Source organism: Prunus persica, chromosome G6 (assembly GCF_000346465.2).
Source record: "Prunus persica cultivar Lovell chromosome G6, Prunus_persica_NCBIv2, whole genome shotgun sequence".
NCBI classification, from domain to species: domain Eukaryota; kingdom Viridiplantae; phylum Streptophyta; class Magnoliopsida; order Rosales; family Rosaceae; genus Prunus; species Prunus persica.
The window spans coordinates 138700-156596 of record NC_034014.1 but is presented as its reverse complement, the minus strand read 5'-3'; the positions used below and the strand labels follow the sequence as shown (position 1 = coordinate 156596).

The 17897-nt window shown below is 36.7% G+C and overlaps 1 protein-coding gene across 2 annotated transcripts; it reads left to right on the top strand.

Annotated features, from left to right (window-relative positions):
* Positions 9640–16033, top strand: LOC18775122 (transcription factor Pur-alpha 1). Of its 2 annotated transcripts, none has more exons than XM_007205563.2 (5): positions 9640–10304; positions 10403–10450; positions 14613–14753; positions 14862–15104; positions 15239–16033. In XM_007205563.2, the coding sequence occupies exons 1-5, from the start codon at positions 9972–9974 to the stop codon at positions 15389–15391; spliced, it is 918 nt and encodes a 305-aa protein (XP_007205625.1). In that variant the 5' UTR covers positions 9640–9971; the 3' UTR covers positions 15392–16033. The 2 variants fall into 2 exon arrangements, with proteins under 2 accessions (XP_007205625.1, XP_020421718.1); XM_020566129.1 differs by having other exon boundaries at positions 9668–10304; positions 14859–15104.

Genomic DNA, 17897 nt, shown 5'->3' with positions numbered 1-17897 from the left:
TACCCCTGTACTGTTCCAGTCTAAGGTAATAACATTGCTATTTTACTGTCATGTTGATTAATTGTTGTAATGTTCTAGTCTAGGGTAATAACACTCCCAATTTATTGTCATGTTAAGTAATGGATGTAATGGTCCAGTTTACTGCTAGTTTCCTATGACATCCTATTTCTAATGCATAGCTACCCATGTAATGTTCTAGTCTAGCGCAATAACACTGCTAGTTTCTTATGACATCATTTTTCTAATGCATGTCTACACTATAATGTTCCAGTCTAGGGTAATAACACTGTTAGTTGCCTATGGCATCTTATTTCTAATGCACGTCTATTTCTGTAATGTTCCAGTCTATGGTAATAACACTATTAGTTTCCTATGACATCCAATTTTTAATGTATGTCTACCCTTATAATGTTCCAGTCTAAGGTAATAACATTTCTAGTTTACTGTCATGTTGATTCATGGTTGTAATGTTCCAGTCTAGGGTAATAATTAACGCTGCTAGTTTCTTATAACATCCTATTTCTAATGCATGTCTACTCCTGTAATGTTCCAATCTAGGATAATAACACTGCTAGTTTACTGTCATGTTGATTAATGTTTGTCATGTTGCTATTTCTAATACATGTCAATCAAAGAAAAGATGAAGAAAGAACAAACCAGACCAACTGAAAACAAGCCAAGCTCAAATTGTTAATACTATTATGTCATAGAAGTACATTGTTAATACTTTGTCATAGAAGTACATTGTTAAACAAAAACGAGATCCATAACTGAAATAGTAATAAAAGATAAATCAATCATCAAAGCTTAAAATATATTTTCAAAAATCAACTAAAACCGAAGAGAAACACATAATTGAAGCAAAAGATCAAAAATCTTAAGTCCAAACTAAATGACAACGACGATTACGACAATGACGACAACGTGGCAAAAGAGGAGTAGAGATCGAAGATGAGGAGTAGAGCTAAAAGCATCTTATCGAGGTTCGTTTGAGGTTTCGAACAATCCAAAAAAAAAAATATGAATAGAAGCACAATTTTAGAACAATAAATCGAAGGTGAAATATTAAAAATTGTGGATCAGAGATGAAGAATATAGTTGGACCTGAGATTGAGCTTCAATGGAAGCTCTTCTTGCTCTAACACAGAGAAAGCACCAGCGAGAATGGTTTTTTGGCAGATCTGCTTTGATTTTTTTGGCAAATTTGATTTTTCTCTCTCAAATCCGTAGTACAAGGGCAATATATGTATTTTACACACCCAAATAAACTAAAAAATAGCTATTAAATTAAAAAAATTGACAGCTATCGATTTTTGGGTGTGTTTAGAGCTTTTAAATGGTATATGGTTTCTTTATAAGACTCTGTCTAAGATTGGGTATATAACTAAATTTGTATAAAACTTAAGGGCAAAAAAATACATATAAAAATAAAAGAGTAAATTACTGTACACTACCCGAATTAGGACCCTAATAGAACTTAACCCTTTGAATTAAAAAGTCAGCTAATTTAGCACTCGAATTAAATGGCCAATTTCAGACCTGCCGTTAGATTATAGAGGATTTCATCCAAAGTTTTGTTAATATTCGCAGGTGAGGCTCACATGAAACAGAATTGGAGGGCAATATAATCCTGAACCCCTTTTCCCTCCCAATCCTCATCTTCCCTACTCGAGTTTAGCGAAAATAAAAACACAACAGACCTATTTCACACAATCGAAGCACCACAACACAATCCAGAAGACAAATCCAACCCATGTGGGTATACAAGAGCTTGAGTTTCGAAGAGGATAAAACACAAGGAAGAGAGAGAATTAGAAACCGTACTTGGGTTGGCGGTCGTATTTGGTTTTGGGTTCAGCCATTGATACCTTTTACTTTTCTCTTTGTTACTTCACAAGACATTGACCCAATTTGCATTTGTGTATCTCAATTTCCAAAATGTTTCCTATGGTCCTTTAACTTTAGCTTCGTTTGGACAAATGGTCCTACCATCAATTTTGTTACATTTTTCTGTTAAATGCATGGGCAAAATGATAATTTTATATTAAAACTAAAAAAATGAATAAAAAATCATATCTTTAAAATAACAATAAAAGAAAATCAAATAAAAAACCAATAATAAAAAAATCAAGTTTTATGGGAGTAGAAATCGGGATAGAGAGGGAGAGAGAGAGAGAGAGAGAGAGTTTAATTTTAATTTTTTAGTTTTTTAAATTTTTTATTCATATTTTTATTAATTTTGATAAAAATACCATTTTGCCCCTGCATTTAACAGAAAAAATAACAAAATTGACGACATGACCATTTGTCTTAACAAAACTGAAGTTAAAGGACCACGGAAATCATTTTAGAATTTAAGGGACTCAAATGCAAATCGGGTCTAAATTCAATGACTAATAAAACGATTAACCCCACATTAAAATTCATTGCCCCACCATCACCACTTTGTTCCTTCGCAGTCGATTCCTCCAACGACTGAATCAATTTGGGTAAAAAAGGTTTAATGGTTTAGAGCATCCACAATCATGCTTTCTATTTTATAGTTAAATTTGAATAAAGGAATGATATTATTGGTGGTGGGTACGGTTATGTGGAAGTAATAATAGGTAAGAGAAGAAACTTGTTCTCTTGTGATAATCAAAAGACAGAAAGTAGTGGGACGCTATTTTAGATATGATAATGTTCCTTCCTTGATTGATGCAAATGAAGAGAAAAGGGTGGCTTTATATAATAGCCACTACCGCCCTAACACATTAAAAGCACAACTAACACCAAACATAGTTAATTCAACTAACTTCTACCACACCATTAATTTAACACACAACTACTAACAAACTGCCAACTATTTCAAAGTTACCAGTCGACTATTAATGAAGTCTAGATTACTTTAACATCCCCCCTTAAGCTAGACTTCATTTACGCCAATTAATTTTCTCATCTTGATGAGCATCTCCTTCTTCAACGGTTTGGTGAACAAATCTGCCAGCTGATCTTGGGACTTGCAATACAGAACCTCAACTTCTTTATCTTTGATTAGCTCTCTGATGAGATGGAACTTGATCTTGATATGCTTACTCTTGCTGTGAAACATTGGATTTTTGGAAAGACAAATAGCTGATTTGTTGTCGCAGAACAGCTTTGTAGGTCCTTCTTAAACTTGACCCATCTCTGCTAAAATACTTTTCAGCCACCTAGCTTGACAACCTGCTGATGCAAGAGCAACATACTCAGATTCTGTAGTTGAAAGTGCCACTATAGATTGCTTTTTGGAGGACCATGAAATCGCACTTGAGCCAATGCTAAAGACATAACCAGATGTGCTTTTGCAAGTATCAACATCTCCACCCAAGTCACTGTCACTGTAGCCAGTCAAATTTAGATTCTGAACAGGATAATAATGCAAACCATAATTGATAGTTCCAACCACATATCTTAGGATTCTCTTTCCAAGCTCCCAATGAACATCTTTTGGTGACTCCATGAAACGGCTGAGGAAGCTTACTGCATATGTAAGATCTGGCCTTGTTGTAGTTAAATACAAGAGGCCACCCACTAGACTTCGAAACAAAGTTTGATTTACCATTGTGCTTCCATCATTCTTACCTATCTTAACACCAACCTCCATTGGAGTAGCAATTGACTTTGCATTTTCCAACCTGAACCTTTTCAACAATTCCTTTGCGTATTTCTTTTGAGAATTATAGATACCATTCTCATTTTGTTTGACTTCAATTCCAAGAAAGAAATGAAGCAAACCAAGGTCTGTCATTTCAAATCTTTGTGACATAATCATCTTGAAATTATCACACATTTGAGCATTACTTCCAGTAAATATTAAGTCATCCACATATAAGCAGACAATCAAAATCTCACCTTGAGAGTTCTTCTTGGTGTAAAGAGTGTGCTCATATGGGCATTTGTGAAACCCATACTCTTGGAAGAATGCATCAATCCGACTATACCAAGCTCTTGGAGCTTGTTTCAAACCATATAAAGCCTTCTTCAATCTACACACTTTTGTTTCTTCATTTCCCTGCACATAACCTGGAGGTTGAGCAACATACACTTCTTCTTCCAAAAAACCTTGCAAGAACGCTGATTTAACGTCCATTTGAAAGACTTTCCAACAATTTTGGGCAGCAAGAACTAACACCATTCGGATGGTGTCAAAGCGTGCAACTGGAGCAAAAACTTCATTGTAATCAATTCCATAATTTTGCTTGTAGCCTTTAGCTACCAAGCGAGCTTTGTATTTCTCAACTTCTCCTTGAGCATTCAGCTTGGTCTTATACACCCATTTTACTCCTATAGGCTTCTTTCCTTGAGGAAGATCAACCAGCTTCCATGTGTCATTTTTCTTAATGGAATCAATTTCTTGATCCATAGCCTTCACCCATTTTTCATCCTTTGAAGCCTCTTCAAACATAATTGGGTCTGCATCTACAAATAGAGCAAAATTTGTGCCACCATTAGTGATCAAAACATAATCACTAGATGGGTACCTTGTGGATGGTTGATGAGCTCTTGTTGATCTCCTTTGTCCTCTGCAAATTTCTTCTTCCTCACTGCTATCACTAGAAGAAGTTGATGATGACCCTTGTGATGAAGATTCATGTGATGATGGAGTTGTTGGTGGAGTTAAATCTGGATTTTCAAGGCCAATGCCCAACAATATTGGACTTTGATTTTCAGCTTCACTCCAATTCCATGCTTCTTCTTCATTGAACTTGACATCACGACTAACAATAATCTTGTTAGTCAATGGATTAAACAACTTATATGCCTTGGCCTTTTCACTATACCCAACAAGAATGCACTTTTCTGATTTGTCATCCAATTTTCTCCTTGTTTCATCAGGAATATGAGAATAAGCAATGCTGCCAAATATCCTTAAGTGACTAATACATGGCTTGAGGCCACTCCAAGCTTCTTGAGGAGTCTTGCCTTCCACACTATTGGACGATGCACGGTTCAAGAGATATACAGCACATGCCACTGCTTCTGCCCAAAAACGATTAGGCATTGCTTTTGCCTGCAACATGCTTCTTGCCAATTCCATAATGGTCCTATTTTTTCTCTCGGCCACACCATTTTGCTGTGGGGTGTACCGAGCTGTGAACTGATGCTTAATCCCATTTTCTTTTAGAAAATTTTCGAACACATTGGATGAGAATTCTCCACCTTGATCAGACCGCAAGGTTTTCAATGCAAATCCACTTTGCTTCTCAGCCAAAGCTTTGAAAACTTTAAAGTAATCAAACACCTCTGATTTATATTTGAGAAAATAGACCCATGTCTTTCTGCTATAATCATCAATGAATGTAAGAAAGTAGCGGTTACCTCCTGTTGATGTTGTGTTCATGGGCCCGCATACATCTGAGTGCACCAGCTCAAGAGGATGGGATGCTCTCCAAGAATTTCCTGTAAGAAACGAATTTCTCTGATGTTTTCCCAGCACACATGCTTCACAAACTTGTGTTTGATACTGTATCGTTGGTAGGCCTCGTACCATATGTTGTTTCCCCATCAATGATAGTGTATTGAAACTCAAATGCCCATAGCGTAGATGCCACAACCATGAGGAATCCTTGATAAGTGCACTTAAGCAAGCAAAAGATTCATACTTTATGTTCAGAGAAAACATATTGTCTCCTGACATCGGCACCTTTGTAATTAGAGAGTTGTACTTGTCTCTAATTACACACTGGTCGTCCCTGAACTGAATATTATGGCCTTTACGAAGAAGTTGCCCCACACTAAGGAGATTGTAATTTAAATATGGAACATATAACACATCAGAGATTCTTTTTTGTTCTCCAGACTTGGACAGAAAAAGAATATCTCCACATCCTTTGGCCACTAGCTTTCCACCATCACCAATCCTTACTTCTGAGTTGTTGGTATGCTTGAAATTGACAAAGGCACTTTTGTTGCCTGTCATGTGATTACTACATCCGCTATCAAGATACCATTTTTTTGCACACACGTTTCCTTCCTTGGCAGCTGCATATGCAAGTAGAACCACATTATCATTTTCCCTTTCAGAAGCTTTTTCATGCACAAAGCTTGATTCGGCTCCTCCATTTGTTTTGTTTTTGCATGTTGACTTGATGTGCCCATATTGCTTGCAATTGTAGCACTGAATATTAGAAAGAGAGGAACCTTGTTCTCTTCCTCTTCCTCTTGAATAACCACCATAATCTCCTCTTCCTCTTGGAAAACCATAATCTCCTCTTCCTCTTGGAAAACCATAATCTCCTCTTCCTCTTTGATAACCATAATCCCGTCTTCCTCTTGGATAACCATAATCTCCTCTTCCTCTTGAATAATCATAATCTCGTGCAGAGCCTTCATCATTAGTTTCTTTCTGGTCATTTGCATAGCCACGTCCTTGATTATTTCTTCCTAGTCCACGAGCAAAGCCGCCTCCTCCTCTTCTAGAACTTCCTCTGAATGAGACTTGAGATTGAAAAGCTTGCTCAACAGGGCCAGAGTCAAATTGCTTCAGTCGTAACTCATGGGATTGAAGAGAACCCATTAAACTGTCAAGAGACAAAGTAGATAGATCTTTGGATTCTTCAATTGCCACCACAATATATTCAAACTTTCGGGACATACTTCGAAGAATTTTTTCAGCAACTCTCTGATCTTCAATTTTTTCTCCATTAATTCTCAGTTGGTTGACTAGAGAAATGACACGATTGAAATAGTCTTCAACAGATTCTGACTCCTTCATACGTAACATATCAAACTCACCTCTTAGAGTTTGCAGTCTTGCCATCTTCACTTTTTCTTCTCCTTTATATGATGCAAAGAGAGTGTCCCACGCCTGTTTTGATGTAGTGCATGATGAGATTCTTTCAAAGATAGCTTCATCCACTGCTTGAAAGATAAAGAATAAAGCCTTTTTGTCCTTCTTACGTGTCTCCTTCAGCTCTGTGAGTTGTTGTTGAGTGAGGACTGCTTGATCATTTGGCTCCACAAAGCCATTTTCAACCACCTCCCACAAATCTTGAGCAGCATACAACACCTTCATTTGGATGCTCCATTGACTATAATTCTTCCCTGTAAACTTTGGAAGCTGGGGCTGTAACAAGTTGTTGTTTGAAGCCATATGATTCTGAGTTTCCTGCTCTGATACCACTTTGATGGAATAAAAGAATGATATTATTGGTGGTGGGTACGGTTATGTGGAAGTAATAATAGGTAAGAGAAGAAACTTGTTCTCTTGTGATAATCAAAAGACAGAAAGTAGTGAGACGCTATTTTAGATATGATAATGTTCCTTCCTTGATTGATGCAAATGAAGAGAAAAGGGTGGCTTTATATAATAGCCACTACCGCCCTAACACATTAAAAACACAACTAACACCAAACATAGTTAATTCAACTAACTTCTACCACACCATTAATTTAACACACAACTACTAACAAACTGCCAACTATTTCAAAGTTACCAGCCGACTATTAATGAAGTCTAGATTACTTTAACAAAATTTTAGCTAAAAACATATAAAAGTTATTTTAGGAGCTCTTTATAAAATTTAAACTTCAATCATACTCTCTAGTTTAGAGAGTCATAAATGCTATAACTCTTTTTTGATTGGTCCATCTCTATTAAAAAATATAATAAAAAATAGTTTTCATTAAATAAAGGTTTAAAATACTCATTAAATAAAACATCATTAAATTATATGGAGCCACTAAAAGTCTTTTCTCTCTCCTCAAATTTAGGAGCTCCTAGAGGTCTCCATATTTTAGGAGGTGGGTAGAGAGCATGGTTGAAGTTGTATTTTTACAATTCCTTCCTAAAATTTGTGTAAGGAGGTGGTTTATGGAGCCCATTGTGGATGCTTTTAAACAACGTGAATGTTCAAGGTTCTGGTGCCATTGCTCTGTGGCTTGAGACCCTTGACATTAGAGCTGATGTTGCCAAGGTGTTGCTTACCGGAGCTGTCTCTAAGGGAGAGAATACAAGTGGCGTTTTCTCTTACCCGGAGTAGTCTGTGGGTAAGGTTAGGACCTTTTTGGCCTTCTCTGGTTATTCACTAGCCCGGTTATCAAGAAGGCTGTGGCTTTCTTTGATCATGAAGTTGACCCAAGATCCATGACTTTAATGTTATCTTTTGGTCTTTTGTTTGGTTTAATCAAGTGGTGGCTCGTTAATAGGCCGGGTTGGGCTACCCCGGCCCAAATTTAATGGGTTTGGGCTTTAAAGAGGAGAGAGAAAATATCGAGCTGGGTCGGGCCAGATTTTTTTAGAAAATTCAAAGCCCAAGCCCGACCCATGAGCCGGGCTTGAGAAAGCCCATCGGGCTGGGCCTAAACAGGCCCTACTTCATTAAAAAAAATCATAAACTTAATCATAAGGGCATTTTAGTCCAAATTTGAGATTAAACTCACTTAATTCCAATATTTTCACATCAAACTCACTTAATTCCAATATTTTCACATTAAACCAAATTCATAAAACACCCAATAAAGTCATACAACTTATATGATTTTCCACAAAAATAATAAAATCAAGTATTATTTATGAGGTTATTACATAATTAGATCGTAATACGTTTTAAGAAATAATTTAAAAAAATAATAAGCATCAAAAAAATATTTTTTTAAAGGATGGTATGAATAAATATGCAAATATTTGGTGATTTGTTCAAGAAAAACATGACTATATTTGGTGGTACGATTATGTTTCGTGATATGATTATATTTGGTGATGTGATATGTTGTTTATCTTATTTATATATATATATAATTGTTGAATTAATAATCGACACAAATTAATGTGTTAATCATCCAATTATAAACTAGGAATTAATAAAGCAAAGTAAATGAAATGAAACAAATTATATATGTGATTTAAGTGATATAATCCTAAACTTAAACTCTTATTTATACATAATTATATATGTATGCGGGTCTAACGGGCCAGGCTTTTATGTACAGGCGGGGCTGGGCTTTTTTGGGCTTAATCGGGCGGAGTCGGGCCATCTCAAAGTCCATAACGGGCAGAAGCGGGCTTTTTTTCGATGGGCCGGGCGGACCCCCATCAGCTTATGAGCCCGCGGGCCAAATGATGAGGCTGTATTAGGAGGAAATGTTGAGGGAAATGGGTGGCTGGTTTAAGGAGGACCAAATTGTCCTCTATTTTTGTTACATGTGTGCTTCACATGATATTATTAACGAAATTGTGAATTAAATGTGATAAAATAAAATGACACAGATGTAATTGACTATATTTTTTTGTCTAGGGACTAAATTAGCTGATTTTTTAATTTAAAGGGTTAATTTCTACAAATGTCATATTTCAGGAGTAAAACGGCTAAAAACCCAAAGTAAAAAGAAGCTGAATATTTAATTATGAGTAATGCTATACTTACTACATTTTTATCCCACCTTTCTATACCACATGATATGACATGTCCACATTATATGCCACATCAATTAAATCAATGAAGTGCATTTTAATTAAGGCAATTAGAAAAATAAATACTGGAATAAATCATAAAATAAAATAAAATATTAAATAATTTTAATTGATATGAATGTCCACCTCAGCTGTCATATAAGATGGTATAAAGATGTGATATACAAATGTGGTAAGAGTAGAATTATTCTTTAATTATACACCAGAAATTAGAAAATACCGGATGGGAAATTGGGAATAATGAATGAAGAGTGGAAACTGGAGGCTGAGCCGAGTGCGTGAGTGGGTCAATTTCCCCCTCACATGACATCCCTGCCCAACCCCAAGGCCCAAAACCCTAGTATTGCGTACACGCTGACAACTGAGAAGCAAGCAATTTAGCAGCAGCATCCTCCCTGAGAAAGTGAGATCTGAGTAGTAGGTGACAAGTTACCAAAGCCAACCAGAGCAGAGGTCCGAAGGTTCCAGTAGTGGAGTGGCAACCTTGGGAGCTGGGCTCTTGTGTTATATTTTTTAGGGAGGGAAATAAGATTTGGAGATGGAAGGGAATTCGGGTGGCGTAGGAGGAGGAGGAGCAGTAGCAGGAGTAGGAGCAGGAGGAGCAACGACAGTAGGAGGTGGAGCTGGAGGCGGAGGTAATGACGTGGAGCTTCTGTGTAAGACGCTGCAGGTTGAGCACAAGCTCTTCTACTTCGATCTCAAAGAGAACCCTCGCGGCCGCTATCTCAAAATTTCCGAGAAGACGTCAGCCACCAGGTCCACCATCATCGTTCCCTTCTCCGGTATCTCCTGGTTCCTCGATCTCTTCAATTACTATGTCAATTCAGACGATCAGGATGTCTTCAGCAAGGAATTGCAGCTAGACACCAAGGTAAGTAGCAGCAAACTTTTTATTCCACCCCTAAGATTGCTTCCACCACCCGCCTCATGTTTTCCTTCTTTCCTTTCTTTGCTTAATTATCTCCTCAGGTCTTCTACTTTGACATTGGCGAGAACCGCAGGGGCCGTTTCTTGAAGGTTTTTTCTTTCCTTTTTCTGTTACAAATATCTTCTATCCTCTCTCGTTTCAGTGTTTTCCTTGCTCACTTACACTTACATCTGCTGCTGTTCATTTTCAATGCTAATGACATTTTGACTAGACACATCAGTTTAGCTTTGCATCTGTGTTGCCTCCTCTCCTTAATCAATAATCTTTCGCTTCAGATTTTCTAATTTTCTTTTTTCCTAAATATATATTCGTATGTAAACAATTGCTTCTGTGTGTACGTGATTTTTCCCCTTAAAAATGCTCTATGCTTTCCCTTGCATTCTGGATTACTTGGTATTGATAAGTAGATCCTTCATCCTTATTTTGAAGAAATCTTCCCCTGTACTGACTAGGGTATGGGATTTGATATTTTTCGATATAAATGGTGTACGAAAAGGTATTAGTCAATGACTATTTGATTTCATAGTAAATCGTTGTAGAACCCTCTTTTCTTCAAACTGTGTGCAAGATCAAGAGTTTGATTGTGTAAAGAGGCCCCTGAAATGCCTCAGAAGTTGGATTAGTATGCCCTAAACCCTTTAACGAAAAATTATGGACTTTTATCTCTGCTCCCCGTACAAAAAGATGCATAAGTTTTTGTTTCACCACTCTCATGGTACCGAGAATCACTCTTCTAGTTTAATGTTGCTTTGGAAATTTTATTTTTCCTAAATGTTGTTTATCCGTGAGATTTTATAGTGCATACTCTCTGAAATGTCATATAGAAGTAGTTTGCCCTCTACTACTTTTTAGCTATTTAATTCAAGGTTTGAATGGTGGATTATGTAGTTAGTGAATGTAATGGTCCTTTAGATTGTTCTGATAGTTTTTGGAAGCAAAGAGTTCAAAGATATTGGAGACAATGGTAAAGATGGAGAATGGTTCATGGTATTATACTTGGTGCATTCTGGCGTTTTTGGCTCTCTTTATATGTGGAGTATAGTTGGCTAGCCATCAAAGGTCTTAATTACATGGTGATGCCACGTGCAAACATTTTATGTGTGTTGTCTATGTTTTCCTGAGTGTAGTTAATTGTTTTTTTATCACCTCACTTCTTGTACATTCTTTGTTTCTGTCCCATTATTATTATCTTTTTACAGAAGTTTCCTTTATTTTTTCTGTTGAGGAATATAAATTAAGTTTGGGGTTTTTAGTTACTTGCCTCTAACACCACTGGCAATGCCATTAGTTTCTATTATTATTATTTCATATGATGATATAGAGTACCATGTTCAAGTTTGAAAATTTCAATGTAGGTTTATTGGTAGTTTGGTTCACAGAAATATCGGTAGAAATACAGGTAGAGCTTGCATAAACAATGGAAATTTTGGATGGAGCTTTAGAAAATCTCTAGTTCCATACTCAACTGTTTTGTGTGCAAAAAGAAAAATACTTAATTAATTTAAATACAAACATTAACTGATGTTTAGCCCAAATTTCATTACAATTTCAGCCCATTTGAATAACTTAAAATAGAACTTGAAAAACCAAGATTTGAAAACCAAAAAAAAACAAAAAACAAAAAAACTAGGTAACTAGAATGAGTAATTCCTAATCCTTCTAGCATTTTCATTTGTCCAGTCTCTCTTTTGGTATTTTTCATATCATGGCAAGCCATTTAACTTTTTCTGCAGAAGGTGGATTGAAAAATTCAGCATTCCCATTTTCCCAAAGACATGTGAATCCAATTCTTTGTGAAATAAACGTTCTCCACTTTCATTTTTATTTCTCTATCTTTGCGTTTGCAACAAAGAAAGGGGGGAACTTGAGGGAATCTTACAAGTGCTTTGCCTGCAATTGATTGTTGGTGTGACTTGTGAGTTCATGTCCGGTAGAGATGAAGCCAAACCCTGTAAACCCAGCTATATTTCAGTGATATACATCCCTTCATACCATTAGAGATATTTTCTAGAAAATCCAGCTTTTTCTTGGAGTTGTCACCGAAGTCAATGTGGTTTTGATATGTTGCCGAAACTTCAGAATTTCAGCAACACCCTAGGAAGGGATCTAATTTATTTCCATATCAGTACTCTATAATTCCATCATTCTTTCAGACCAACATCCAGTTTTTTGCATTTCTGCTGAAATCTGATTAAGACTATTGTAAACTATGTTTGTGCTTGACACAACTGTCTAAAAACTATTAGTATAAAGTTTTTTATCTTCTACTTTTAGTAGCTCACGTCCACTATTGGACTGGATGATAATATCATGTGTCTGATGCATCGAAACTTGAGAAATTTGGCTTCGAGCAGCTTGTGAACGACTTGAATATTTTGTGGCCTTGATATAACATGGAGCCCTGCGCTACTTGTTAAGTAGTAGTTGCATTGCATTGTTACTCAACCTTCCTCTTACATTGGATGAAAATCTAATAATTAATAGGAAAGATACCATTTACTTATATACTCCAACTAGTTATCATTCTAGTTTGATTTCTATTTTATTTTATTTTCCAACGACTTGGAGCATAGCATATTTCTATTTCCAGTTAAGGTACTTGGCATCAAATGTTTAAGAATTTTTGTGTATATATGCACCTTTATATGGAGGGATATCTAATAAGGTCCTTAACTAAAGACCTGTTTGTCAACCGTTATATTAGATGCGGATGGAACCCACCAGGCATCTCAGTCATCCATGTATGATTTTTAGTTGAAAAACATACCATTTTGTAAGGTATTTGAAAATAACTCTATATATAATTTCATTATGCATGTATACGTTTTTTTGGTCAAAATTATGCATATATACTCAAGCATGCATTTTTTAGTGTCTTCTTTTTATCATTTTTTACCCTGAATTTAGCATGGTGTCATTGAAGGACAAATATAACATGTATTCTTTTGATTTATGTTTGAAAACCTTAATAAATTCAAGGTGCATTTTTTTTCTTTCTATAATGATTCATTTCTTCTAAAGAAGGATTTGGTTAAGTTGTCCAGTTTGAGTTGTTTGAACGCTATCTGAATCTAGTGCTGATTGTTGTATTTATTGCATCAATACTTTAAAATGTTCATATTTGCAGCCAGATGCTTTACGATGTGGAATCCTAAATAATTTAATGGATTCTTACCTATTAACCATTTTGTTTATGGAAGCAAGGTGATTCCCAAGATCTAAGATACATGCTACATTGAAGTGGCAAGTGGAACCAACTAGATGTCAAATGTTAAACTCTTGTGCCGAACTGCTAAGAAAACAATAAGGCCACATCACACAAACTAATTCGCATTCTAAATCAATTGATCTTGGGTATTGCTGACTCTAGAGTGTTTTTTGTTTTTATAAAAAATTAATCGTTTAAGGCCTTTGCTTCTTTATTTTGTGCCTGGGAGAAGAAACCCCACAAGCATGGATTTCCTTGTGTACAGGCACAGCAGATCTGTTGCTGAACTCATGCCCCTCTTTTAATCCCGTTCAAAACATGTCCATGTGGGAGTTTGCCATGTCAGGCCTAAACATGCGTACTAAAGAGAGATTTCTCTGCACCAAATTTCTTAGCTCGATGATCCTTCCATTGCAATACACTGAAAAATTTGTTCCTTGTCCAGCTGCCAACTTCTTACTCCATGATTTAAGACCTCACATTTTTCCACTTACATTACATGCATTTTACCAACTTCTCATGTTTTCCCATTGTTGAAGTGGAATATTAGTAATGGAGGTGCACTCACCTGAGCGCCTAAAACTCTGCATCAATGTTACAGCATTTATTTTTAGTTCTTAACTTTGCACCCACTGCTCAATGTTTAGGCACTCTCGGGCACCTATTCTTAGGCATCAGTATACCGCAATTATTAAATAATAATGGTTCTAGGTTTAACTCCATAATCAGGGCATGTAACTCTGGTTTTGGTTCCCTGCCCTGACTTTTTAGTTGTAGGAACTTGAAATATGGCAAAGAGCCGACATTGAGGTGTCAAACCTTTCCATTGAAGTGAGCTCTTGGAGAAGATGGACCTTTTATGGCTTAGGGTAACTTTTATCCATCGAGCTATGACGTTATGAAGCTATCTTTATTGCATGGATGATTGTTTATTATTGTCTTTGCATGAATTCTAACCAGTATGAGGAGAAGACAATTCCAGGGCTAGACTCTATTTTTTTGTTCTCCAATTTTTTCTGCTCTAATAAATTTTTTTGGTGCAGGTATCCGAAGCTTCTGTTAGTAGAAATCGCAGTACTATCATTGTTCCTGCAGGAAGCGCCCGGGATGAAGGGTGGGCAGCATTTAGAAACATTTTGGCAGAGATCAATGAAGCATCCAGACTTTTTATACTGCCCAATCAGGTGTTCTTGTTTTTCATGCATAAACTTCCTATTTCTGGGTCATATAATTTTCTCTAGTATCTCACACGTCCTGTTAATTTCCACCTGGTTGTTTCCATGCCAAAGCAGCAAAGTTCTGAACCTTCAGAGCGTCTTGTTGGGCTTTCAGATGATGTAGGCGCTGGCTTCATATCTGGCCACAGTAGTCAAACTGCTCCAACTTCTGAACTGAATGTTGACAGATCTGCAGAGTTGCCTGCACAGGATGAAATTGGTAACATGGGGGTATCTAAAGTGATCAGAGCTGATCAAAAAAGGTTCTTCTTTGATCTTGGGAGTAATAACAGGGGCCATTTCCTAAGAATATCCGAGGTATGCTTTAAAAAATAAAAAGAAATTATTTCATTGAGACCCTAGGCGGATTTTCTTGTTCAGTTTACTTTTAATTTAAGGTTTCTTACAGTAAATGAAGTCTTAATATCTTTAGAATTCCGTTAAAATTGCAGGTTGCAGGTTCTGATCGCTCCTCCATAATTCTCCCGCTGTCAGGGCTCAAGCAGTTCCATGAAATAGTAGGTCACTTTGTGGAGATAACCAAAGACCGAATTGAAGGAATGACAGGTGCAAATGTTCGGACTGTGGATTCCCCCCAGAGGTAAATGGTTCCCTGGGGTTTGGTGATTAAACAAATAATACCAGTATATCAAGATTGCGTTAGAGGTACAAGTAGGTGTTTGATTAGGGGTGGGATTCTCCTCACAGTTGTGCTCTGTTATTTTCTTCTCTACCTCTATTCTCTCATTCAAGTCTGAAATAATCCGTTTTCTGATTGCTCAACCTAGAATTCGGAGAGGATTTCCATGCTTAATTTAAACAGGCAATAACAGAAAAAAAACAGACCAGATACTTGTTGTAACTTGAGTTTTATAGTGTATCAACCTTCCAACTTAATAATGACCATTCCAGCTGTGCTTTGTTTTATTCAGTAGCACAAATGTATCTACTTTATTTCTAGTTTCATAGCTTGTGATGCAGGTTTTCAATTGTCTTAAGTGTAACCTTGGGGTTGGTGATGTTAGCCTTGAAGCTAAATCATGATGAGGGAAATAACTTGGTTTTGAGAGATATGCTACTCACTGCTGCTGGCAGATTGTAGAGATGATTAGCTTTTGCAGCGAGTGATGGCAGCTGTTACTTGAAAATTGTTTAGCTTGAGCAATAAGTGTTAGCCATTCTTGTAATATCATATTCACACTGCTAGTGCTATCCTGCAAGCCCATACTGCTACATATGTTTGTATTTTTCTTTTCCGTTTTTGTCATTTACGGGTAAATTTTCTCCGGCCCTGGTACCTTTACATCTTCTGATCATAGACTTCAATCTTGTCGTTACGTGGATAACCCGGAGTCAAGTTGACATCAAGAAGGTTAATTGAATTTATAGACACTGGGTAATAGTTCTCTCATTTCTTCCATCAGTATCATCCTGCGAAAAATATAATTGACTGCAACTTTTTATACACCACAAAATGAATGGGAGTTGGAGCCTGAATTTCAGCGTTGAGTATGATCTGTCATAGCTACATTTTACCCTTCATTTCTTGAAAACTTCAAATGTCGATTCCCATGTTTCCCAAGTAAAATGAAACGTTTGACCTAAAAGCCGCTTCTCTCTCTGACTACCCTAGGTAAGAACTTCCAGCGCCTTCTCCCATTGGAAGGTGTGTAGAGCTCTTGCTCTTTTGCTTGCGTAACCTCCTTCCACTCTCTTGGTGTTGGTCCTTTGGGGCTTCAGGTTGTGATTTCCCTAATCTTGCTATGATTGGTTGTTGGGTTCTCTGTTCGGGTTTGTTGAAGCTGATGCTTGGATGGATGTCCTTATGTTGGCGTGGTTCAGTGTTTGGGGGAATTTTGGTCCTGGCGGCAGAGCTGTAAGTCTTTTGTATGCAGCTGTGTTGTTTTGTGTGGTGGCGGTGTCCCCCCTCATTTTTGGGCACGGTGGTGTGAACTGAGCTTTATGCCTGATTTTGGCCTTTAATTGTATTTGAGGTGCGCCTGTGGACTATGTGTGTTGTTTTGTAGGGCTAATTGTGTTTTGATTTTTGTTTTTATGCTGGGTTTGCGAACTTTGTAGTTGTTCTATGGTGCCATTGACATGTGTGTTTGTTTGCTTGCCTTTTTGGCTTTTAATGGAATCTGATTTTGACTAAAATAAACGAACATGCTTACACATTGAGGCAAAATTATGCTTTTCTTGTAGTTTGAGTTAGATCTGACAAAATCACGTACATATACATGAAAGATTAAGTGTTCAGGACACTCAACACAGTCCAAGTTCATTACAGTGATTGAATAATTTTGCCAAGTCTGCAACAATTTTGGGTTAATCATGCAAATTCTACATATAACTTCTTGATGAGGTTACTTTCCGTTCATTCACATAGGTTATCTACTTAGGTAAATGAACCTCACATTTGATATAAGCAATTGGGGAGGGGAAACTAAACATAGATTTCGGACGTAAGGATAAATATGCACATTATTTCATTAAATAAGGGACACTTTATTTGTTCTCAATCTATAATGTATTCCCCTTCATCCAATCTAATTAATTTGTAAGGAGCACAAATGGCATTCGTCTTTTTATTTTTTATTTATTTTTTGGTAACAAGGAGGGCTAAAGCCCAACACAAACACTAAACAGCAATAGATCTAGGGTAGAAACCCTACACAAATCATTAAACATTAATTGTCTCACCGCAGCAGGAGGAGAGTCCCAAATATGGATCTCAGAGATCCCAATAGAAGCAAGCAGTTTGTCTTTTTATTTCATTATACTTTTAAATGGTTTTCGATTAGTTGACGCTCGCTCGCTTGCATAATCATTCCTAAAGTATTATTCTTGAGTTCCTAGATCTATAGCTCTATAAACAAAACTTTTCAGCAATAATATCATGAATCAACAAAATCAATAAAAACTTGATCATCTGTTTGGTATTTGCGGAGGGTCAGAGGAGGCCGTTTACATTAGAAGTGGTTGCCATACTACAAGAACATCAAGGACAATATCGATCTTTACTATCGTCGAGAGAGAGAGAGAGAGAGAGAGAGAGAGAGGTGGTCCTAAATCACTTAAGATGTAAAGACTCGTCACAGTCTATCTGGG